At 39.8% G+C, this 26,319-nt stretch overlaps 1 protein-coding gene and 1 long non-coding RNA gene across 2 annotated transcripts in view; one reads left to right on the top strand and one right to left on the bottom strand.

Moving 5' to 3' along the window:
- The window catches only part of PGR (progesterone receptor), an 82,100-nt gene extending 65,165 nt beyond the window's left edge, over positions 1–16,935 (bottom strand). The window contains exons 1-2 of the mRNA XM_039470936.2: positions 14,582–16,935; positions 13,184–13,335 (exon numbers count right to left, since the gene is read on the bottom strand). Of these exons, the coding sequence (XP_039326870.1) occupies positions 13,184–13,335; positions 14,582–16,224 (1,795 nt within the window). The 5' untranslated portion in view covers positions 16,225–16,935. The remainder of the gene's footprint in view (positions 1–13,183; positions 13,336–14,581) is intronic.
- An 831-nt stretch (positions 16,936–17,766) lies between these two features.
- The window catches only part of LOC141584815 (uncharacterized), a 254,402-nt gene continuing 245,849 nt past the window's right edge, over positions 17,767–26,319 (top strand). The window contains exons 1-2 of the long non-coding RNA XR_012518013.1: positions 17,767–17,938; positions 19,213–19,327. This is a non-coding gene — a long non-coding RNA (uncharacterized LOC141584815). The remainder of the gene's footprint in view (positions 17,939–19,212; positions 19,328–26,319) is intronic.

Here is a 26,319-nt window from a genome sequence, read left to right on the forward strand (position 1 = left end):
CGAGAAAGGAATTTAAGACAGCTACATTAAAAAAATTTAAAAATTACAAAACAATTTGTCAACAAGGTTGTTTAAGTCATTATGCTACTCTGATGCAAGATTATAAGTTACTGCATCCAAATGGTCAATTCCTCCCCTCATATCTGTGCAGTTTATTTTTTTTTCCTAATTATAGAAATCCTAAATTTATCAATGTTCAACTTCATTATTTCTTCAAACTCTGTTTAGGCATATCAAATGACTTAAGATTCTGTTATAATTTTCCAGAATCTCCCCAGTCTCACTTGAAACTGACTTCGTAAAATAACAAAAAAAAAAGGTAGAACCATACAGATAATTAACATTTTCCTAAATGTTATTTACGCTGAGGCACCCAAACATGTAAGATTTGAGCCAGCCAGGTGCCATGGCTCACGCCTGTAATCCCAGCACTTTGAGAAGCCAAGGTAGGCAGATCACTTGTGGTCAGGAGTTCGAGAACAGCCTAGCCAACATAGTGAATTTCCGTCTCTACTAAAAATACAAAAATGAGATAAGGAGCTCAAGATCAGCCTGGCCAAGATGGTGAAACCCTGTCTCTTCTAAAAATAAAAAAAAATTAGCTGGTCGTGGTGGTGGGTGCCTGTAATCCCAGCTACTCAGGAGGCTGAGGTAGAAAAGTGCTTGAACCCAGGAGGTGGAGGTTGCAGTGAGCTGAGATGGCACCACTGCACTCCAGCCTAGGCCACAGCGCGAGACTCCATCTCAAGAAATATATAATAATAAAAAAAAAAAACCCTCTCAATCAATTGCTAGTACCATCTTGTACTTCAAACACAGTGCCCAGTGGTGTGCTTTAGTGAAAGCAGTTTAATTTTTGGAGTCTGGCAGAACTGGGTTTAGTTACCAGCTCCATTATTATCTGGCTGGGTGTCTTTAGGAAAGTTAACTTCCTTCCTTGTTTTAATTCTTATATCTGAAAAAAGGAGATGGTAGTAACTTTTCAAACAACTCTGAATGAAAATTAAAGGAGATACAAGCATATCTTATCTTATTGTGATCTGCTTAATTGTACTTCACAAATGTTGTCTTACAAATTCAGGGTTTGTGGCAGCCCTGTAACCAGCAAGACTATGGGCATCATTTTTCCAACAGCATATGTTCACTTTCTGTCTCTGTCCCATTTTGGTCATTCTCAAAACATTTCAGACTGTTTTCATTATTATATCTGTTATGGTGATCTATGATTAGAGATCTTTAATGCTATTACTGTAACTGTTTTCGGGTGCTACAAACGTTGCCCATATAGGACAAAAAACTTAACTGATAAATGTGTATGTTTGGACTGCTCTACCAATTGGCCGTTCTGTCCTTGTCTCTTTCTTCGGGATTCCCTATTCCCAGTGTACAACAATATTGAAATCAGGCCAATCAACAACCCTGCAATGGCCTCTAAGTGTTCAAATGAAAGGAAGAGTTGCACATCTCTCACCTTAAATTATAAGCTGAATGATTAAGCTTCATGAGGGAGGAATGTCAAAAGCCGAGATAGGACAAAAGCTAGGCCTCTTGTACCAGTTAGCCAAGTTGTAAATGCAAAGGAAAAGTTCTTGACGGAAGTTAAAAAGTTCTACTTCAGTGAACACACGAATGATAAGAAAGCAAAACACAAAACAAAACAAAAAAAACCCTGGAGAAACATTTAGTGGTCTGGATAGAGGATCAAGCTAGCCACAACATTCCCTTAAGCCAAACCTAACCAAGAGCAAGGCCGTAACGCTGTTCAATTCTGTGAAGGGTTAGAGAGGGATGAAAGCTGTAATAGAAAAGTTTGAAAGTAGCAGAATCTGGTTTATGAGGTTTAAGCGAAGAAGCCATTCCCATAACATAAAAGTGCAAGGCGAAGCAGCAAGTGCTGATGCAGAAGCTGCAGCAGGTCATCCGGAAGATCTAGCTAAGATCGTGGATGATGGTAGCTGCACTAAACAACAGATTTTCAATGTAGACAAAACAGCCTTCTCTTGGAAAAAGATGCCATTTAGAACTCTCAGAGCTACATAGGAGAAGTCAAAGTCCGGCTTCAAAGCTCCAAAGGACAGGCTGACTCTTGTTAGGGGCTAATGAAGCTGGTCACTTGAAGTTGAAGCCAATGCTTATTTATTATTCTGAAATTCTTAAGGCCCTTAACAATTATGCTATATCTACTCTGCCTGTGTTCTAGAAATGGAACAACAAAGCCTGAGTGACAGCACATCTACTTACAGCATTGTATATAACTATTTTAAGCCCACTGTTGAGACCCGCTGCTTAGAAAAAAAAATTCCCATGAGCTCTGATGGAAATGCACAAGAAGGTTTATGTATTCATTCCTGCGAACACAACATCCATTCCTCAGCTCATGGATCACTGAGTAATTCTGACTTTCAAACCTTAGAATTTAAGAAACTCATTTTATTAAGCTATAGCTGCCATAGATTGTGATTCCTCTGATGAATCTGGGCAAAGTTCATTGAAAACTTTCTGAAAGCATTCATCATTTTAATGTCATTAAGAACATTTGTGGTTCATGGGAGAAAGTCAAAGTATCAGCATTAACAGCAGTTTGGTAGAAGTTCATTCAAACCCTTATAGATGGCTTTGAGGGATTCAAGACTTCATAGAAGAAGTAACTGCATATGTGGCAGAAATAGCAAAAGCACTACAACTAGAAGTAGAGCCCAAAGATGTGACTGAATTGCTAAAATCTCATGGTAAAATTTGAACGCATGAGGGGTTTCTCATGGATGAGCAAAGAAAGTGGTTTCTTGAGATTGAATGTGCTCCTGGTGAAGATGCTGTGAACATTGTCAAAATGACAACAAAAGACTTAGGATTTAGGATATTATATAAACTTAGTTGATAAAGCCACAGCAGGTTTGAGAAAACTGACTCCAGTTTTCAAAGAAGTTCTACGGTGGGTAAAACACATCCTTGCATACTACAGAGAAATCTTTTGTGAAAGGAACAGTCCATGAATGTGGGAAATTTCACCGTTGTCTCATTTAAAGAAATTGCCACAGTCACCCCAACCTCCAGCAATCACTACCTTGATAAGTCAATGGCCATTCACATCAAGGCAAGACCCTCTACCAGCAAAAAGATTGCAACCTGCTTAAGGCTTATATGATCATTAGAGCAATTTTAGCAATAAAGTATTTTTAATCAGGGTATGTACATTGTTTATTTAGACATAATGCTATTGTATACTTAATAGACTGCAGTATAGTTTAAATATAACTTTTTTCAGCAATGGAAAACCAAAAAATTTGTGTGACTTGCTTTATTGCAATATTTGCTTTATTGCAGTGATCTGGAACAGAGCCTGCAATATCTCTGAGGTATGCCTAAAGCAAATACATACAATGTGTCTACTATAGTGCCTGGTATATAGTAAGGACACAAAAGGTGGAAGTCTCCAACCTCCCTCCCTAGACTCTCACATTTTTTAGAATTCTTCCTAGAGAAGGGAGCATTCTTTGCAGGAGACACAGCCTACCTTCCTTCTACATTTCAGCTTCACTACTTTAGGTAATAAAAAGTAGTGTTTTCTCAGCAAAAGATTGAAGGCCCCAAGATCTTGATCAAAGAGTATTTTAAATAATCTTAGATCTGATCTCCCTGGCATGACCTTCTGCCTATGTTCCGCACTGCTTCTAGAGTTAACTTTCTCAAAGACAAAGCTGACCATGTCACTCTCAGCTTTGTATCTGGCTCTCCTCCGAGTCAAGCAGAACTTTAAGAACCAGCCAAACAGCTAGCTGAAATGCCATTTCTGGGTCCCTTTCCTAGATATTTTGATTTGGCTTATCTGGGGCAAGGTGCAGAAATAATTTCAAACCAGTACCCAGGTGATTCTGAGGAGACAGCTTGAAGATCAAAAGAACACTGGCTTACCGGACAAAATTCAAACTAGATCAGGAGCTAACCTTTGGGATATGTTGGTTTGAGGTATTCAGTACTCATAGTATGAAGATATCATGTAGGCAATTAGGCATACAAGTCTGGAGTTCAGGGGAAAGGTCTGGGATGGAGATAGAAATTTGGAAGTGATTGGATGGATGATTTATCCACAGTTTTGAGGCTGGATTAGTAACCAAGGAAGTAAGTATACGAACAGAAGGGAAGGGGTCCAGTAACAGCACTGGAACGTCTCATGTGAAAAAACTAAAGGAGAAGAGCAGTTTGAATAGGAGCCAGTGAGGAAAATCAACAGAAGGCCATGTCCTGAAAACCAAGTGAATAAAGTATGTCCAGGAAGGTGGAGTGATCAATTGTCAAATGCTACCAAAAAGTCAAGTAACATGGGACTGACAAGTGCCCATTAGATTTAGCAGTTGAGAAGGGTGATGAAAGCGACACAAGAAAATTGTGGAGGTGGGGGAAATTACCTTCAGAAATCAGAAGTACATAATTATTTTACTCAGTAAAGGAGTGATGTTGAAAGTAATATTTCGGGAGGATTATCCACAAAGCACCATGCAGAATGTGTTTGAACAAGAGATTAGATAGCTTGATGTCAGAGAGAACAGCTAGGAAATGGATAACACGGTTTCAGAGATGTAGTTTAATTTCAAATTGTTTGTCTTATATTCTACATAATATCCTCAGCAGGATATTGAAATAATATCTTTTGTGTACAGAATAACTTTTCAGAATTGAGATATTTTAGTTTGTCATTTCATTCAATCATCTGTTCATTTATTCATACCCCAAATAATGCCTTTTTGTGCCTGAATTTGCGTTGTTCAGTATTTAGACTGAGAAATGAAGGAGCCAAATTCATTACTTATGGAGAAAGGCACATCAACACATTATTGAAATGCAGTCCGGTAATGTCTATGAGAGGTGTGAACTGAGAATTGTAGAAGTATAGGATAGGGAGAGCTAACACTGGTATTTAATGCTGGTATGGAAGGGGGAAATCTGAATCCTGACTAAGCATTAGATGAAAAATACTAAACTTTTAAAATTCCTGTAATTTCAAAGTTTGTGGCAGCTTTTGTGTAATTAACAGTGGAGACCACAGTGGTTTATTTTTTGTTAAGCAGAGCACTTCGGTGAGTAAGTGTTTGTGCAAAGGTCCATTCAGAGGCTACTTTGGATTGGGGTGGGGGGGGATGAAAGTGTGAAGAACTGAACCTCTCTATGTACTATTTTATAGAAATCAGGGAATTCTAGGAAACTAAAGGGCCTAGCAATGGAGCAGGAAGCAAAGGCTCAAGGAGAGTGGATGCCTGTGAGAACTTCCCTTTTGCAGGTAATAATCCACAAATCCCTAGGACTGGTAGTGCCTGATAGCAAACTTGGAATAAAATAACCAAGTGCTTACTGTCGGGATAATGAGAGACTTCCAATTTCTGATGACATTCTTTCTTTCTTTCTTTCTTTGCTTTTCTTTCTTTTTTTATTTATTTATTTTTTAGATGGAGTCTAGCTCTGTCACCCAGACTGGATGGAGTGCAGTGGTTCAATCTCAGCTCACTGCAACCTCCACCTCCTGGGTTCAAGTGATTCTCTTTCCTCAGCCTTCCTAGTAGCTGGGATTACAGGCGCCCACCAGCACACCCAGCTAATTTTTGTATTTTTAGTAGAGACTGGGTTTCACTGTCTCTTGGTGGGCAGACTGGTCTTGAACTCCTGACCTCAAGTGGTCCACCTGCCTTAGCCTTCCAAAGTGCTGAGATTACAGGCATGAGCTGCCACCAACCCCAGCCGACATGCTTTTTCTTGCTTTGTCACCCAGGCTAGAATGCAGTGGCACAATCTTGGCTCACTGCAACCTCCACCTCCCAGGTTCAAGTGATTCTCCAGCCTCAGTCTCCTGAGTAGCTGGGACTACAGATGTGTACCACCGTGTCCGGTGCATTTTTTGTGTGTATTTTTAGTATGTCATCAGAAATTGGATGTGTCTCATTATCCTGACAGTAAGCACTTAGTTATTTTCTTTCCGATATCTCTCTATACATAATAATAACCAAATAGCTACATTTTTACAGCCAGAATCATATTGTTCCTTGCTTTTTTATAAAAGCAAAAACTTTGTAGAGACTTTTTCACATATGTATTAAAGACCGCTAACTCACGCTTTTCATTGTAAGGGTATGCCACAATTTGCAGTCCCCAATCTTTTTGGTACCAGGGATGAGTTCTGTGGAAAACATTTTTTTCTGTGGATGGTTTGGGATGGTTTCCGGATAAAACTGTTCTACCACAAATTATCAGGCATTAGATTCTCATAAGGAGAGCACAACCTGGATCCCTCACATGCACAATTCACAATAAGGTTCTCACTCTTATGAGAATCTAAGGCTGCTACTGATCTGAGAGGAGGTGGAGTTCAGTCTGCAGTGCTTTCTTGCCCACCACTCACCTTCTGCTGTGTGCCCCACTTCCCATGTACTGGCTGTGGTACCAATCCACTTTGTAGGGATTGGGAATCCCTTGTGTAACTAATTAGTGTGCCTATTTTTTAGTGTCTGTCTTAAATATCAATTATTTCAATCAATCCTTTAAATCAATTACTGATAAATAATTCCCTGGAGTGACTTTGTTTTTTGCTGGCAAAAAAAGAGATGTGATATTCAAATTATAATGTGGATATTCTCTTAGAATAGTGAGCAGTTGAACTTTAAATCTTGATCACAAATGGCTATTCCATCTTTGCACAAATGCCAAAAAGGTACCAGCAAATAGAGCCAAAAAACTTCTTAGGAGTCACTCAAACACTTGAATAAACACCTGATTGAGATCTAAGAGTTTTCTGTTATAAAGGAGTGTTTTTTTTTTTTTTAAAAAAAAAAAGGTTGGCTGAGAATCCTTTGTCCCAATAAAAATCTTAAGTGGAAATGTAAACCAAATAAAGAAACACAGAGTTGCTCTGAACAGAAGGAATGTGACTGAGTAAGGAGCACAATTTGAAAATCAGTCTCCTATAAGAGACCATGCATTTATCTGAAAAAGTATAAGGTAATTAATTTTGCTCAAATACAAAACAGTCTGGGGAAACAGGATAGAAACAGTAATTAAGATACAGAAGTTAGAGTCAGACCTCCTGAATAGTAGAAACCTCTCTTTATACCCATCTGTAAAATATACTAGCAGAACCTCCACCTCATAGGACACTTACAAGGGCTAATTGAGCTAAATCAGTGAAGCAGTTAAAACAGTGCCTGGGCCATAGTCAAGGCTAGTTAAGTGACTATTAAATGAATAAGTCTCTTGCACAACATCAAGATATGTTAGTAGGATAAACTGCCACCCTTCTCCACATGTCTAACTGAATACTACAGTGTGTCAGTCATGGCTCCGGCATAACTTGTATCAAGGTATTCTCATGTTCACTAGTTGTACTACAGGTTTTTGGTGTTGTTTTGTTTTTCTCTTCTTGGTTTTGTATATGTCAAAGACAGGGACTGTATACATTTTCATCTTGATAGTCCCAGCACAAGCAGCTTTTTAAATGTAGTATCAATACATGGATCTGAAGTGAATAAATTAGTGAATCAAATCATCTTAGCAGCAGGTAGAAATCGAATCACCTAGTTCATTTAAAACTGTATCAAAATACTTCAATATATTCTGGAAAGAGGAGCAAGGCATGTACCAAAGGAGAAAAGTACAAAAAGGGTTTACTCAAGTAACAGTGTAATTAATAATGCCTAAATATAAGGATTTTCTTATTATGAAGTATTATGCTGTGAATAGGAAAACAAGTTAGAACTACATATATGAACAATAGAGCTCCAAGTCATTTTTGTATAAAATGACATGAAGAATGATGCATAAATTATGATATAAGAGATCACTTATATATTAACACACCCCAGAGAACATATTCCACACACACATAGAAAACTGAGGTAAAGGTATAGAAAAATGGTAGGCAAAGAAACAGATTAGAGGAATTGATCAAAGAGAACTTAAGCCTTATTGGTAACATTTTCATTTTTTAAAGAAGATGAATTGTTGTGTTACTTGAGTAATTAAAGTACAATGTCTCAATGGCTAGAACAGGAGCAGTTATTAGCACTAGCATGCACAGCTAATACCACTGCTTCTCCTCTCGTTCTGGTTGTGGTATTAGCGTACAGGTTCTGAAAGTGTATTAATAATTTGGGATCCATAAATAACCAAATATGAACAGATGACACCAAATGCTATCTTTTTAACCATTTCTTTTGCAGTACAGTAGAAGCTTACTTCACTAAGTCATAATGTAAAATTGTACTTAAAACCAGCCTATCATTATCCATGCTAAATATTAAACTGAGAGACCACAGATTGAGAAGAAACTGGATATAGAGTTTTGAAATAAAGTCTAGTGAATTACTACATATTTATTTTTAGGGTAATGTGAAAGCTGCTATAGGGTGGACCCTACTGGAGAGTAAATGAAATTAAATAAGATTATTGGCAAAATATCTTCTCAGAACCCAAATATTATTCAAATAGACTATAGTGGAAGAGATTGCTAGATAATCTGTACACTACAAAAGATGGAGAAAGCATTACAGAGCTCTAAATATAGAATAAATCATAGAAGTTGCTAATGAAAAACTGGATGTTCAGTATCTCTCTTTCTGATGCTATATCAAGGAGAATTATGCTACGAAATCAGTTTTCATTATTAGCCTATGACACCAAGCATACTCAACTACTGAAAGAAACACTTTATTCATAAAAGTATTTCATTTCTGTCCAGTTTCCTCTGTAGTCTATTATTGCGATGTCTAAGTCTAAAAAACTTTCCCCCTTATCCCCAGCTTCTGATAGAGGGGTCAATTCTCTAGTTGTCCAAGAATCGCTTACCACACGTGCAACTAGTCCTGTGGACACAAATCGGTAAAATGTCTCTCTCCACCACTACACTATAGACTTTAGTAGGGCAACAGCCAGCAAGGTCTCCTTTGTTTTACTAGCACCTAACCTAGTGCCTGGCAGGTACTCAATAAATTAATACATAACTAACGTAATTAAGGGAATTACTTCATGAATAATATATGAATAAAAGAATGAGGATGATATTGCAATACAATTGAAAATCCATCAATACCTACTTAGCTTAGTGTCTAAGTAATACATTTCAACAGTATTATAACATGTGTTTAATCACATTACATCAAATGTATTCACCACAAATGCTGTCACTGAATACAGCATCCAAAAATAAAAGTGTGGCATTATCAGTTATGATGATTGGATCATGTAGCAAATAGTTATTTACTGGGTACCTAGTATATTCCTAGCTCTGGGGTGGTCACTATGCACTGGGAAAGATAAGCCATTGAGAAATAGTCCTTTTCTTCATCACACCAGGTCAGTAGTCTGCATTTGTAGGACTGGCAGGTCATTATTACTTACTCTCCACGGAAGGCATCAAGTCAATTCCTGACCATTTCCTGGTTCATTCCAAACCTACAAGTCTGGGTAAAAGAATGCAATGAGCTATCCAACCAACTGGTTTTTGGCCAATGCTGTATCTTAAACGGTTCAATTAGCTTAAAAGAAATCATCTCACCCCACTCCTTTCTCCCATTTCCTGAGTGGTATCTTTTTTCTTTGCCTCTTCTCTTTTCTGTCTCATATCAAGGGAAACCCAGTCAGCCAGAGTGACTTTACAGGCTTTATCACCTCCCACTCCTAACAAGGGCAGGAGGTGAAGAGTGCTGGTAAAGACTGCTGACTGTTGGCTCCTGCTTATGTCTTCTTATTGCTGCCCTAAATGTAAAGCTAAAATGATCCATCCTTTTATTTCAAACACTTCTCACTACCCCTGCTCTTGCATTCTCCTCTAGGATTCACTTTTACTTTCCCAGATGTTTCATCATTTGGCTCACATCCTTTCCTTCTTGCCCTCTATTGCTTTTCTTTGACCGTGTTTTCTATTACAAGAAAGGAAGCACAGACCGGCCACAGTGGTTCCCAACACTTTGGGAGGCCGAGGGGGCGGATCACCTGAGGTCGGGAGTTCAAGACCAGCCTGACCAACATAGCGAAACCCCATCTCTACTAAAAATACAAAATTAGCCAGGTGTGGTGGTGAATGCCTGTAATGCCAGCTACTTGGGAGGTTGAGGCAGGAGAATCGCTTGAACCCAGGAGGTGGAGGTTGTGGTGAGCCGAGATCATGCCACTGCACTCCAGCCTGGGCAACAAGAGTGAAACTCTGTCTCAAAGAAAAAAAAGAAAAAAGAAAAAAGAAAAAGAGAAAGGAAGCATAGTGGTTGAGGGCCAGGATTCTGGAGTCATACTACCATATTTGAAACCTGACTTTACCATTTCCTAACTGTATTAAGACAGCTTAACATCTATAGGCCTTAGTTTCCTCATTTGTAAAGTGGGAATAAAAATAATAGTACAAACATTATAACAATAAGTAAAACCTGCAAAGCACTGAAATAGTTACTGGTATAGAGAAAGTACTTTATAATGCCCTCATTTTTATTATAATCCTTGGCAACATTAGTATCCATATTGTTTCCTGTTGACTTTAAACTTCTGGCCATATTGGCATCCACAAATATCACCACCTTGGATCAGCTCATCACACAGCATTGCTTTATCAAGATTTTGAACCTGGTCTAAGTCCTTCTACTTATCTTCCTCATTCCTGAAGACTCCTAGAACCTTCTCTCTATTCTCTTCCCTTAAATCTCTGATTTTCCAAATGTACTCAAACACTAGCAACTTAGTTTCCCAAGCTTTAACTCTCTCAATTTCCAATGTGAACATTCAACACTTAGTCAGAGTAAACTTAATTTTTGCAATCTTCTTTTACTATATACACTTAAAGCTCTCCTCAATGCCTACAGATCTTATTTGTCCTTTACTAATCAAATGTTCATATCTTCCATGAAGCCTTCCTCATCATTCAAGAATATACATATTCCAGCCCACAACCACCTCACTCTGCCCAAATACAAAAACTCACAAACCACATAGATCTCATATACATTACAGAATTGCATACCTGGGCATTTACTGAGAATCTTTATTTAGATGTTTTATGTGTATATGTTACCTCCCTACCTATATTATAAGCTCCTTGAAAGTAGAAATGCTAGTGGAAACTGACAATATGTCAGGCCTTCTTTGACATACATTACAAGTATCAACTCATTTAATCTCTATAGCAACTCTAAGAAATTGCCACTTTTATCGTCATTTTATCTCAAGGCAGGGAAAAGTAAAGTCAGGGAAAGGCTATCTTTTCTATAACTGTAACTATAAAAGTTATATAATAGTTGCTGAATGAAGAAACTCAGTAACATAGTTCATAATCTTGTTCTAGTTTTATGAATGATTTATCTGCATCAATCTTAAGTTACTCTTTGTAAATATTGCTAAATAAAGGTGCTTCAATTCCATGACTCAAGACTATAGGACCATGCCAACAGCAGGAGTCCAACAAATGCTTTCTAAGAGTACATTTGGAAAGACTTCCTCTATAGTTTTGGATGCCATTCTAATAATAATTATGAGAAAGTATTTGTATTTTACAGTTAGGGTGCTCTTTGTTCTACATATGCACTTTCTGAAGTAACTTCTGTGAATCAAACAGAGCTTATAATAAATCTACTTTTGCATATCATCTCTGCTTTATAAGCACTGCAATTTAAAAATATTTAACCTATGTTTACTAACAATCAGCTACTAACTAGCTGTGTGACCTTTGGAAACTCAGATTTATGCATTTGAGATTTGCTTATCTTTAGAAAGAAGGAGATGGAGTAGGGCAAATTGGCCTTCAGGGGATTCTAAGGGAGTCATTCACTTATAAAATTATACTATCCTTACGAGACTTTACAAATAGAGGAAATCATATTAATATAGAAGGAAATGTTTAAGAAACCATAACCAAAGTCAAATAAAAATGGTAACTCCAATTACTCGTTGGAAAACTGACTTTTCCACATGAAGAACTTCCATCTGTAACTGTAAATAAAGTGCCACTCTCAGTTGCCCTGTTTTCTCAAGTACCACTTCTAACAGTGCCTCAATTAGTTTAAAATGCAATCAAATGCCCTGAAGCTTAATATGCTCAACATCAGTAAAATACATTCATCTTTTCTGGAAAAAAAAATGTTCTAAAATTATACGAAGCAAATATTTGTTATGAAGAACTCTTTCGAAAGCCTTAAAGTGAAATTTCCCCTTCCCTGCTCTTCTGCTTGTCAGGAGAGGGCTCTTGAAACAAACAGAAAACCTCAGAACAGGAAACAAAAGCTAACATTCAGATCTTTGGCTCATTGTCTAGGTGTGATCTCAGCATTCCAGATAGAACCCTAACTCCATTTTACATAGTTATACTTTACATTTATTGCTAATTTTATTGCTAGTATTAAAATATGAAATGATCTTTAAATGCAATTTTATCTTCAAATGTAAAGGTATTTGGCTGCTTAGAGTTTAGGTAGAAAGAAATTAAAAACTATTTTCTTTGAAAGTCAAAGCCTGAAACACACCATGCAAGTCAATATGAAATCACTAAGCATGTAAGTTCAATTAGTTTAAAAATATGAAAGTTTTACTTAAAGCAAAATACTTCTTTAGAAATTATGTTACTGTGATGCCCAAATTTTTTATGTTTTAAACTGTTTAATCTTGTCCTCTTATACACTTACAAAAATATGTTGAACGAAGAATTCAAAAATTTGTTTAGAATTACTATTATGTAAATATTACATGTAGTTAAAAGACTATCATGTAGAAAACTATAACTGCATCATTTATAGGTTGTGATATATTTGTGTATGTATAGACAAATATGTATATACATATGTACATATATAATGTCAACTACCATTTTTTTAATCAAAATTTTAAAGTACTACAGATATAGCATACATTATAGATATATAAAAGTATTAGAACAAAGCTGTTTCCTGAAAGCTAAGTAGTTAAGGAACAGTAGTAGCACTGTCCTCAAGATTTTTATGACTTATGTCTAATATTAAAAGTGTTAAAGACTATGCAATTACAATAACAACCACATTCAATTTTGAGTATCATAAATAAAAACATTGTTAAAATGTCATCACATATTTTAAATTACATGGAAAATAACCACTTCTTAGAAGAAACAAGGAATAATTGAAATCTATACAATAGATGGTCTCCATTTACAATTTAACCAATAATAAAGGATCAGAAGAAAGGAACCTACCTTCCATTGCCCTTTTAAAGAAGACCTTACAGCTCCCACAGGTAAGGACACCATAATGACAGCCTGATGCTTCATCCCCACAGATTAAACAAATCTTCTGAGGTAATGACTCGAAGCTGTATTGTGGGCTCTGGCTGGCTTCTGAATCCGGCCTTGAAATGCAAAACAAATTACTCCGTTTATTTTTAAGTGCACCACTATCTAATACTAAAGGTTTCTTAAACCAGCATTAACAGAGTGAAAGGAGATTTTAAAAAAAGAACTTCATATATACACTTAAAAGACATGCAAACTTGGTAATAGACAATTTGTAACTGAATTCACTAGACTTGCAAATGATTAGTCAGTCATCAGTAGCACCAATATAAAAGAGTAATTAATGTATAATATGTTCTGGAAAGCTAAAGTCGGTTAAAAAGAAATCTTTCTACAAAACTCTTTATATAGAAGCAATTTAGTCTTTGACAAATGAAATGTTATGCTCTTCCTGTCTGTATGCTGGGTCAAAACAAACATAGTTTGGCTTTAAAAGTTCGATGGCACTTTGCAATGTTTTGGTTTTGAGTTTTTAAAACACAACCCTGTAATCATTGCTTACTTAAACAAGTATGTGCTTGTCATTTTAAAGTATTGTTCAATACACTGACATTGTTTTGCCTACACACAAAAGATTCAAAACAGAGCATTCTTTTTATTTTACATCCCATTACTTCAGTATGCAAATTAAAGTGTTTTTTAAACCTGTGTGAAAAAAGGTAGTGAATCGCAAGCAATAATTAGAAAACGGTGCAATGCACTGATTGGTGTTTAAATTCACAGTTTAAACATCTCCCACGTGAGCTTAATTTTAATCTTGAGAGTCTTAAGACAACTGAGCCGCTAAAGTTTTCAAATCCCTAGGATCGTGCTGCTTTCGGTTCTGGCCCGCCACCTCGCAAGTCCCACCCTTCCCGGGGGAACGGTGCCTAATTCCTCTCTGAGACAGGCACTGCTGGTCAACGTCCTTCTAAGAAAGAAACATCTCACAAAGCCCCCGACTCGGAGCGCACTTCCCGCTCCGCTGGGCTACAGCGGACCGAGTGTGACGCTGCACATTTTAAATCGGGGTTGGTTCTGCTTCGGAATCTGGAAGATTCAGAAGGTTAAAAAAAGAAAAAGCTTTCGGGGAGGCTTGCTCCCAAAACAGCACATTCTGCGCCCAACTTGGTGTCCCCGAAAGAGTGAGGAGAGAAGGGGAGAAGAAGGGAGGCAAGCGCTCCTGTGCGGTATCCCGCTGCCCACCGTCTCCGGCCGCCCGGGGGAGCGCAGCTTTGCCCCAGGGCTGGGGCCGGGGTTGGCGGCTGCAGCCCGCGGAACCGCTACTCACTGACGAGCGGGATGCGTCCCCCGGGGCCTCACCTCAGGTAGTTGAGATAGGGCGGGTAGACCTGTGGCAGGCCCTCCTTGATCACAGCGGCCTGGTAGCCGAGCTGCGGGAGCCCGTTGAGGCCGAGGGCAGGGTACAGCGCAGGGGCCGCCCCGGCGGCGGTGGCGGCGGCGGAGGCAGAGGTGGAGGGCAGGCCGTCCCGCGGGAGCAGGCAGCCCCCGGCGCTCGGTGCCTTGCAAGGCGGCGGCGCGAACGGGCCCTGCTGGGGCTGCGCGCCCTCCGCTTTGTAGAGGATGCACTCCAGGGTCGACCCCGACGAGGACGCGGACGAGACGGACGCACTGGCGGGTGCAGCCGTCACTGCCGCTTCCCCGGGTCTGGATGGGGGCGCTCGTGGCGGCAGTGGGGGCGGTGGCCCCAGCGGGAAATCCGGAAAGGCGGCGGGGCTGGCACCGGCCACCAGGTAGGAACGCGGGGAGCGCGTGGAGGCCTCCGCGCCTTCCTCCTCCTCCTTGATCTTCAGGGCGGGCGGCTGGAAGTCGCCATAGAGAGGGTACGCGTCGTCCTTAGGCTCGGCGTCGGGAGCGTACGCGCAGTCGGGGAAGTCGCCGCCAGGGACCGGGGTGGACGAGGCGGAGGGTGAGCTCCGCGGCGGGGCAAAGGCGCTGGCGGCCCCGGCCCCGCCGTCGTAGCTCTCGTCCTCCAGCAGCTGCCGGGTGCGAGCGGCCAATAAGGCGTGACTGAGAGGCAGGATGGGCACGTGGATGAAATCCGTGACCGTGGTGGCCAGCGGGGAGCGCCCGGGCGCCATGGGCGCGTCCTGCTCCACCAGGGCGACCCTGGGCGCTGAGAAGCGGGAATCTTCCTTGGGGACCAGGGCGATACCTCCTGCAGCCGCCCCCGGCGGGACAGCCGGGGCTCCTCCGCCAGCCGCCGCACCACCAAGAGCCCGAGGTTTGCCTTTCAGAAGCGGACCCGCAGAGTCCTCGGACTCGGAGCCATCCTCCTCCTCTACCTCCACCGCAGCGGGCTGCGGAGACGGCTTCACTGCGGCCCCGGACCAATGAGGGCTCCCAGAGGTCGGGAGCAGCAGCTGCCGGGAGGGTGACAGGCCCCGGGGCAGCACCTTATGGGCAGCTGCCATCCCGGAGCTGTCTCCAGTCTTGCCCCCGGACCGGCTCATGAGCGGGGACAATACCCTCTGGGTGGCGGGGGCTGCCAGTGGATCTTCGGGAAGTTCGGGGCCAAACAGGCACCAAGAGCTGGTGACCTCGCAGGCAGGAGGGCTGGGTTGGCTCTGCCCCGGACCTGAGGGCGCCCACAGAGTGTCCAAGACACTGTCCAGCAGTCCGCTTTCCTTTTCTGGGGGTCTAGAACTGCTGCCTCCAGCACCCCTTGTAGCTTCACCTCTGGAATATGCACCCTCCACGTCCGACAGGGACTGCTGGTCCTGTGTCTTTTCGTCGGGGGCGTCCTGTACCTGGCAGATCCGAGGGAAGAGTAGCCCGTCCAGGGAGATAGGTAGGGCAGAAACTTCAGGCAACGTGTCCGAGGTCTGGCTCCCTGGGAACGGGCCTGCAGCTTGGCGACACGGCAGTGGGGATCCGACTTTGGGGGAGGACGGGCTGCCCGCCACGTGGGGAGCCCGGGGACCCTTTGCCTTCAGCTCAGTCATGACGACCTGGATTCCCCTTTTCTCCTCCCCCGTCTCCAGGGAGGAGGGAAAAGCGAAGAAGGAGGGGGTTTTGGGGAATATAGGGGGAGAGGGAGGGGAATGTGGGTGTTGAATGTGGCTGGACCAAAGGGATCTCCACCTCCTGGGTCGGGGGTGGGAGAGGGCGGCGCTGGTCAGCTCCTGCCCTTGGCTTCCATCGTGTCGTCAGGAGAATAGTAGCTGTCGTTTGTCCCAGAGAGCAAAAAGTGGGGAGAGCAAGAAAAAGTAGTTATTGTAGGGATCTCGACTCTTAACTGGGAGAGTTCTCCATGAGAGTTCTCCGGCTTCTGTCCGAGGACTGGAGACGCAGAGTACTCACAAGTCCGGCACTTGAGTGGCTGCGGCAGCGATGGCAATCGAGGGACACGCAGCTCCTTATCTCCCGACTTTTTCTCTGGCATCAAACTCGCGCATGCTGTGAAGTTCTCAATCCCTCGCTGAGTTCCACTGCACTTCTCATTAAAACCCTGGGGCCAGTCGGACCTCTCTCAGGGAAGGTCGTGCTTCTCACGGCTCCCTACAGCCGGTGCCAGTCATTTCTGAAGATCTCAGTTCCCAGCAGTGAGGGAGCTCTAGCCTCCTCCGGTTGCAGATTTTACTCAAATGACAAGTGAAGCTAGTTCTCATTGAGAGTGCTACCCAGACGCCAGAGTCCTTGCACATATACAAGGCTTACCCCGATTAGTGACAGCTTTGGACTGGCCCGACAGCTTTCTAACAACGCCTCCTCCTCTAGAGAGGCCCCGCCCAAAGCCCCTCCCTACCCCAATTACGGGTAGGATCTGAAACTCTGGAGTTGGCTTTTCCACCCGTTATTATGAATGCTACTCTGAATAGCAGGTTCTTTGGGATGGAATCTCATAAGCATATTATATTTTGTTCTGCAAATTAAGAATTATGCCCTATCTTATTGGAAAAACGAATAGATTCTACCAGAAGTAGAATTTTTATCACCATTTTAGGATTTCAGTTTTGTAAAGATTTAATACAGAGGAAGACATTTGGCTACATTATGTTTTAAAACAATAAATGTATCAAAGAGATTCTAAATACTTTAAGAGATTCTGTCCCTTATGAATTCCATAAAAGTGAGTGCTTTCAAGTTTCTTCTGCTGCAACCAACATGTCCTGCTCCTCTTGAGTAATCCTCAATGTGACAAACAAATTTGGGAGTGCGAGATAGTAACAACTCTGCATCTATGATGGAAGTTTGGATGTTGTGTGCCATACTTTTATTTGTCCTAAGGAATGTCTTCCAATTTTTAGTAAATACTGTTTCAAGGAAAGCTTCCTTTAGCTCCAGCTTATACCCTGTGCTACATTGTAAGATCCTCAGCAGAGATGTTGAAAATACTTTTTCCCCTAAATATTCTTAGTCTGAAAAATAATTATATTTGAGCTTATAAAATGAATCACCTCTAAATTCATGGAGTCCATAGAGAAAGGAAAGAATATTGCAATATATATTTTAGATACAGAGTCATAAACTATATTTGATGCAAGACTCTTGGATATTTTGACATCATCTTAAATATACCCTGTTCAAAACAGAGTGAGTGATTTGCAAATTTTCTTATAGGGCCTCAAGGTCTAGCTGTGCTAATGACTCACAGTTTATCTCAACCATGTCTAGAGGATACACAAGAAGACTCCAGGAAGGGTGGAGCCATTAGAGGTAAGGAGCTTGGACCTCTCAGTCATCTGGGGAGAAGCTACATGAGTGAGAAATACACCTTTATCTTGTTAGGTCATTAGGATTTGGAGTTGATTGTTCTACCAATTAGTTTACTCTGGTTAATCTTAGATATGTGGGAGTTAGGCAGGTAGAGGAAAGGTAAAGAGAATTCCAGGAAGCAGGTGTAGCATGTTCACAGGCAATCAAATAGCAGGATATACTATGGCAGCTGCAAGGGGACCATTATGAATAGAGGAAAAGTAATTGTGGGTACAGAAGTCTATGAAAGTAGAGAGGTAAACTAATTGGTTATATTAATATCATTATTACTGTTTTCGGGCTTTCTCTTTCCAGTCTCTTAGAACAGTTACCATGCTTTATTGAGGTATAATTCCAATATTATACAGCTCACTCAAAGTATCAATTCATTGATTTTTCATGTAATCAGAGTTGTGCAGCCATCACACTATTAATTTTATAACATTTGCATAACTCTCATACCCACTAGCAGTTACTCGACATTTCCCCCTAATTCTCCCAGCAGCCACTAATAGGATTTTTGTATCTGTGATTTGCCTATTTTGGATCAAGTTTCATCTATGTTCCACATGAATCAGTACTTCACTCCTTCACTCCTTTTTATTGCCAAATATTTCATTGTATGGATAAACCACATTTTATTTCTCCATCTCTATCAGTTGTTGGACATTTGGGTTGTTTACACCTTTTGGCTACCATGAAAAATCCTGCTAATGAACCTTCATGTACACGATTTTGTCCAGCATATATTTTTCTTACTCCTGAGTATATACGTAGGAGTGGAACTGCTGGGTCATATGGTAGCTCTAGGTTTAGTCTTTGGAGGAACTGCCAGACTCTGGTTCAAATGATTGTACATTTTACGTTTCCACCAATAGTATATAAGGGTCCCAATTTCTTCACATCGTTGACAACACTTTTTATCTGTCTTTTTTGTTATAGCCTTCCAAGTGTGCAAAGTGGTATTTCACTGTGATTTATTTGTATTTTCCTGATGGCTAATTTCACACAGTTATAGATTTTACTTTGGGGAGCAATTTTAGATTTACAGAAAAATTGAGCAGATAATATAGAGAATGCTCATATATCATTTGTATATATTTCTCCGTAAGCATTTTAAATTAATAGGGTACATTTGTTACAACTAATGAGCTAATACTGATATGTTATTAACTAATATTCATAGTTCATTTAGATTTTCTTTATTTTCACTTAATGTCCTTTTTCCTTTCTAGGATTCCATCCAGGGCACCACATTTAATGGTTATGATGTCTTGGGCTCCTCTTGGCTGTGGGAGTTTCTCAGATTTTCCTTGTATCTGATGACCTTCACAGTCCTTAAGAGTACAGGTGAGGTATATTGCAGGATGCCCCTCTATTGGAATTTGATGTATCCTCAAGAGTAGACTCTTACAGGTTTTGGCAGGGGTTGGGGGGAATCAAAGAGGTAATGTGCCATATTTATTACATCCTACGAAGGTTACGTATTGTCAACATGACTTAGACTGTTAATGATGTTCTCCATCACCTGGCTGAAGTAGGGTTTGTCAGCTTTCTCCATTGCATAGTGACTCTTTTTTCCCTCTTTCCATACCCTGTACTCTTTGGAAGGAAGTCATTATGCGTCATTATGAGGACGTGTGGGGGAGTAGGGGGTTATGCTAGCCCTCCTTTGGAATGGAGTATCTACATAATTGATTTGGAATTCCGTGAGGAAAATTTGCCTCTTCTCCCCCATTTACTCCATTGTTTAGTCTTTTATTTACGTCTGTGTGGATTCCTGAATACTTTGTTGCTCAAATTGTTGCAGTTTTTGGCATTGGGAGCCTTTTCAGTTTACTCCTGTGCCCCTTGACCCACTCTTCTTATTGAGTGTATGTGTGTGTGCGTGCACTTCCTTACTTTCTGGTATTACAATATGCAACAGACTCTTCTTGTATATATCCTGCCCTAGTTGTAGAATCAGCCATTTATCCAAAGAAGTTTGATTCTTCTTATTGGAAACTGATATAGAAATGAAATCTGGGTGCCAAACATGCTCTTAAGTTAGTTTTAATTTCTTAGAGTTGTATATAATACAGTGTGTGCTTTTTTCATTTGGTTTCTCTCAGTATAATTATTTTGGGATTCAGCTAAATTATAGTATATGTCAATAGTTAATTCTTTTTATTTATAAACTATAGCCATGTACCTGTGGATAAATATCTGAGTTGTTTACAATTTTGTGATATTATAAATAGAGCTACTTTGAAAATGGTGTATAAGTCTTTGTATGAACGTTTGTTTTCTTTCTTTTTTCTAGGTAAATACCTAGCAGTGAAATGGCTGGATAAATTAGTGAGTGCTATAGTCTGAATATTTGCATTCTCCTCAAATATGTCTGTGAATACCTAATCACCAGTGTGACAGTCTTAGTACGTGGGGCTGTTGGGGAGTGATTATGTCATGGAGCGCTGCATTGCCCCTTCTACCATGTGAGTACACAGTAAGAAGTTGCCATTTAGGAACTGCAAAGTAGGTCATCACCAGATGTCGAACGTATCACCTTTATTGTGGACTCCCCAGCCTCTTGAACTGTGAGAAATAAATTTCTGCTGTTTATAAGCTACCTAGTTTATGGTATTTTATTATAGCAGCCCAAATGGACCAAGACAATATATGTACATTTAACTGTCAAAAAAATTTCCAAAGCAATTGTATCATTTTACATTTCTACCCAGTATATTAGAATTCTAATTCTTCTTACTGTATACTCACATGAACAACAATTGGTATGGTCAGTATTTTTAACTTTAGCAATTCTAACAGGTAGGTAGCTATCTCTCACGATTTTAATTTGCATTTCATTAATGACTAGTGGTGTTGATCACATTTTCATATGCTTATTTGTGATATTTATATATTCCTCTTCTGTGTATCTGTGTGTCTGTTCGAATCCGTTTGCTTTATTTTTTTAAAAAAAACATTGTTTTGTTATTGTTGAATTTTCAGAGTTGTTTATGAATTCTGATAGAAATCCATTGTCATATATGGGATTTGAAAATAGTATCTTCTAACCTGTGGCTTGTCTTTAAGTTCTCTTAACAGGAATTTATGAAGAGCAGATGTTTTTAATATTGACAAAGCCTCTTTATTAATTTACGTTTTTGTGAATTACGGTTTTGGTGTCATAACTCAATATTCCTTGCCAAACCTAAGGTCGTAAATGTTTCCTGTCATATTTTCTTTGGCTTTATAGTTTTAAGTTTTACATTTATATCTGTGATACATTTTAAAGTTACTTTTTAATATGGTATAAGGTCTAGATTAAAATTCACTTTTTTTGCATGTGGATATCCAGTTGTTTCAGCACCATTTGCTGAAAAGAATACCTGTTTACTAATTGCCTTTGTACCTTTGTTGAGAATCTGTCATTCAGATATGTAGAGATCTGTTTCTGCACCCTCCATTTCGTTTAATTGTGTTACTGGACAGTTTTTTTGTTAATACCACATTATCTTGATTAATATAGGTGTAATTTTTCAAGCTGTTCTTTTTTAAATCCCTCTGTATAAATGATAGTGTTTTTCCTCTAACCTTCCAGTCCTGGGGGTGAGGAGGGGCAGCCCACAGCTGGTTGAGGGAAAAGACAGGATCCAGGGTGTGTTCTCAAGCTATAGGTTGCACAAGAGTCAACCCATAAAGGTTTCTAAGCAGAATGGTAACAAAGAGAAGCCCCCCACTTCTGTTTCTGAACTCCAGCTCTCAGCGTGTTGGTGGCCTTGAATCCCCTACCCAGAAATGGAAATACCAAAGCCACCTACCTCCCTTCCCAGTAGGACATACAGTTAAGGGTCAGACCATTTTCCCTCCTGGGGGGAGCCCTTCTTTCCCCCACAGATACTTAGTGTACTAGTGCTCCAATTTTATTCTTTTTCAGAATTGTTTTGGTTGTTCTAGGTCATTTGCATTTCCATATAAATGTTAGAAGCCATTTGTTAATATCTGCAAAAAAAAAAAAAAAAGCCTTCTGTAATTTTGATTGGGATTGAGTTGAAATTATAGATCAATTCGGAGAGAATTTACTTCTCACCAAAATTAAGTCTTCCAACCCATGCAGGCAATATATCTCTCCTCCTCTCAGGAGTGTTATGAAGCTTTCAGTCTATAGGTCTTTCACATCTTTTGTCAGATTAATCTTCAATTATTTCTTTTTTTTTTTTTTTTTGAGACGGAGTTTCGCTCTTGTTACCCAGGCTGGAGTGCAATGGCGCGATCTCGGCTCACCGCAACCTCCGCCTCCTGGGTTCAGGCAATTCTCCTGCCTCGGCTTCCCTAGTAGCTGGGATTACAGGCACGCACCACCATGCCCAGCTAATTTTTGTATTCTTAGTAGAGATGGGGTTTCACCATGTTGACCAGGATGGTCTCGATCTCTTGACCTCATGATCCACCCGCCTCGGCCTCCCAAAGTGCTGGGATTACAGGCGTGAGCCACCGCGCCCGGCCAATTATTTCATATTTTTATGGGTATTTTGAATGGTGTATATATTAGCTTTCCATTGCTGAGTCAGCAAGTACCACAAACTTACTAGCTTGAAAATTATTATCTTACAGTTTCCATGGGTCAGGAGTCTGGGCATCAGTTGGATGGACCCATTGCTTAGGGTTCGCCTAACACGTGTGCCATCCTCCTGTTCCAGGTATTTTTCTGACCCCTCTGTACCTGTTCTCAGCATTGTTTTGATTTGCTGATGGTCGGATTTGCTAGGAAAATATTTTTCACGAAGCAGTTATCCTCATGAAAAATTGAGATACATGACAAGATGGCTGAAATCAGTGGATCAGCCAACACTGCATTGGCATCTGTGGCTCAGGGTGCCCATCTAGGCTTATTCAGGTGACTGGCAGTGTTCGGTTTCTGGCAGCTGTAGAACTTGTGTGATTTTCATCTTCTTTGAGGTCCAGGAGACGGTTTTACTTGTGCTTTTTAAGTGTTTCTGCCTGATTAAGTCAGACTCTCCCAGATGGTATCCATATGATACTATTCAAAACCGATTTGGGATTCTTGTTTTGTGGGAGAGGGTTAGAGTCTCGTTCTGTTGTCCAGGATGGAGTGCAGTGGCAAGATCACAGCTCATTGCAACCTCAAACTCCTGGGCTCAAGCAATCTTCCTGCTTCAGTCTCCCAGGTAGACAGGAGTATAGGCCTACACCACCAAGGTTGGCAAATTTTTATTTATATCTTATTTTTTGTGGAGATAGGGTCAGTCTTGCTGTGTTGCCCAGGCAGCTTCCATCTCCTGGGTTCAAGTGATCCTCCTCACTCAGCTTCCCAAAGTGCTGGGATTACAGGCATGAGCCACCACACCTGGCCTGATTTGGGATCTTAATTACATGTGCATATTTCTTTTTACCATAAATGTAACATTATCCATAGGAGTGACATCGATCATATTGATTGTCAAGTCCAAATTGGAGGAGAGGCAATTATACAAATACTGTACAACAGGGGGCAGGAATTTTGGAGACCATTTTATAATGAGACTGAATTTCTATGTTGTGCAGTTTTAGTGTTTACACAATTTAATCTTCAGTTGGGGTGATGAGATTGGGAATTTTGCCAGTTTGTTGATTTTAGGAAGAAATCATTTAGTCTTTTAAGATTAAACATGATATTTGCTACAGATTTTTCATAGATACCCTTTCCCAGGTTGAAGAAATTCCCTTATATTCTGAGTCTGCTGAAAATTTTATTAGGAGTAGATGAAGGTTTTTGTCAAATGTTATTTCTGCATCTGTTGAGCTAATCGTACAGTTTTTCTTTTTTAATTGGTTAATATGGTAAATGACAGTACTTGAGCTTTGAATGTTAAATGAACCTTGTATTCTTTGGCTAAATTCCACTACATCATAATGTATTATTTTTATATATTGCATTTTGATTTGTTAAAAACTTGTTTAGAATTTTAAAATTTCTACTAATTAGGAATACTGGCCTGTTGGTTTCTTTTCTAGTAATGACTTTATCTAATTTTGGTGTCATGAATTCTACTTATATACATGGTATATTTTCTTTCTTTTTTTGAGATGGAGTCTCACTCTGTTGCCCAGGCTGGAGTGCAGTGGTGCAATCTCAGCTTACTGTAACCTCTGCCTTCCAGGTTCAAGTGATTCTTGTGCCTCAGCCCTCCGAGTAGCTGGGACTATAGGCACATGCCACCACATCTAGCTAACTTTCTTTTTTTTTTTTTTAAGTTGAGACAGGATTTCACCATTTTGGCCAGGCTAGTCTTGAACTCCTGACCTCAGGCATTCTGCCCATTTTCACCTTTCTAAGTGCTGGGATTATAGGTGTGGGCCACTGTGCCCAGCGTGCATGGTAAAATTTCATATTAATAGAATAAAATAAAATAAATACAGTGATAGGTATAGTCTTCACAGATAAATGTATTTTGGCACAAGATGCTCTTTGGTGTTGGCTATCCACTATGGCAGTTAGCATAGCATGCAAAGAAAGTCCTGAAGCTTCTTTAAACATAAAATGATGATTAAGATTTATTATGTCTGTTTTTCAGTTTTTATAGTGAACTAAGGAATCATTCATTCATTTTTAGAAACATCTGCCTATACTATATCATTAAACAGCTTGCTCTGAATGCTATTTTCCAAGTTGTACAACATTTTCTGCACTGTCATATATAATGTTCATTACATATGTGTTATTATCTCCATTTTATAGTTATTAGGAGAGCCAGAACTCACTACTAGGGCCTCTGATGTTAAATCTAGTGTGACTTTTACTTTAAACATTATGTTTCTCTATTTTTAACAATCCCAAGTGTTGAATAGTTGACAAGGTTGTTGGAATAAAGTAGAAACATTTACTTTCTCTGAGAACCCAGAAATATGAACACATTCAGAAGGGCATATTGGGTCACCTAGACCTATGACTTGGCTAGTTGAAAATTTTTGTTATCTATACAAGTTTGAGAAATAGGGTTTGGTACCTGTTGTTCTAGCTTGAGGCAATTCTTACATATTTACATAGGGCTAATTGCAGATATAACTTAGGACTTGATGGATACTATAAGAGGAGTATCCAGAGGTCACTTCTCCAACCTTCCTGGCACTCTCTCTGTTTCTGAATTCACTCCCCATACAACCACTAGGTTGCTCAGGCCCTTCCACAGATGTACTGAATAGCCTGCAAAGAATACCTGATTTTTATACCCATGTCAGATGGTATATATTTTGGCTAAAGTAACAGGATACTCAACAAAAAGTGAGTTATATAATAGATGTTTATTATCCCTCATAACAAGAAGTCTGGTAGGGTTGGTTAATCATTGGCTCAGTAATGGTGTCACAGCCTCAGACTCCCTGCCTTTTTAGTGAACTACCCTCAGAAGCTTAGATTTTGTTTTATTCCTTGTCCTCAGCATCCAAAGGTGGCCACTAAAGCTGCAGGCATCAGAGCCTCACATAGCCTTGTGAAGAATTAGGAATAAGGAGAATTTATCTTGGCATTATTTTTTTAAATGGTGGGGAGAAAAATCTTATGCAGACGCCCACTCCATAGACATCCTATCAAGACGTATTGGCTAGAACTGAGTCATCTGTACACCACTAAACCAGTTTTCAAAGAAGAATTTGATTAGACTAACCGTGGTTCATCTCCTGCAGCTGTGTCCGTCGCTCTGAGTACTTTAATATCAATATGTGAATACATCTGGGGTTCAGTTAGAAAGGAACAAGGGTGGGGAGATGGCTGTTGGGAATTCAACAAATAGTGTCTGCATTATACCAAAGTCTCATTTCCCTCAGAGTCCTAAGTGATAATATAAACAGAGAAAGAAATTCACACTAATGTATGAATGAATTTAATAGCCCACTTATTTTTATAAATATAATATTTTCATATATTTATCCTGATTATTTTTTAAACCTGCATATATACATATATACTGGTTATTCTATTTTATGTGATATTTCACAATAAGTGTCTACTCTAAATATTCCTTTAGGTGTCTTGAATTAGTCTTCAACCTTGTGTACTAATTGCTAATGGCTATGGCTCTCATTTATTTGGCTCTACAGTTTAGCATATACACATAGCTTCATTTATTACACTTTTGTGTCCTTAGTGCTATATACATTTAACTAGACCTGGCTTGTGTTACAGGTTGGGAATACTTTAATTTTTAATTTTATCATCTAGTTTTTTCTCTTTAATATAGCTTTTAGGGATTTTTCTATATTACTATTAAAAGTTTATATAGACTATTTTAGGATGAGGAAAGACTGGCAAATATAAGTACTAAAGATAAAGATCTGCTATAATCTGTAGTTTATATATTAAT

Source organism: Saimiri boliviensis, chromosome 6 (assembly GCF_048565385.1).
Source record: "Saimiri boliviensis isolate mSaiBol1 chromosome 6, mSaiBol1.pri, whole genome shotgun sequence".
Classification (NCBI taxonomy): Eukaryota; Metazoa; Chordata; class Mammalia; order Primates; family Cebidae; genus Saimiri; species Saimiri boliviensis.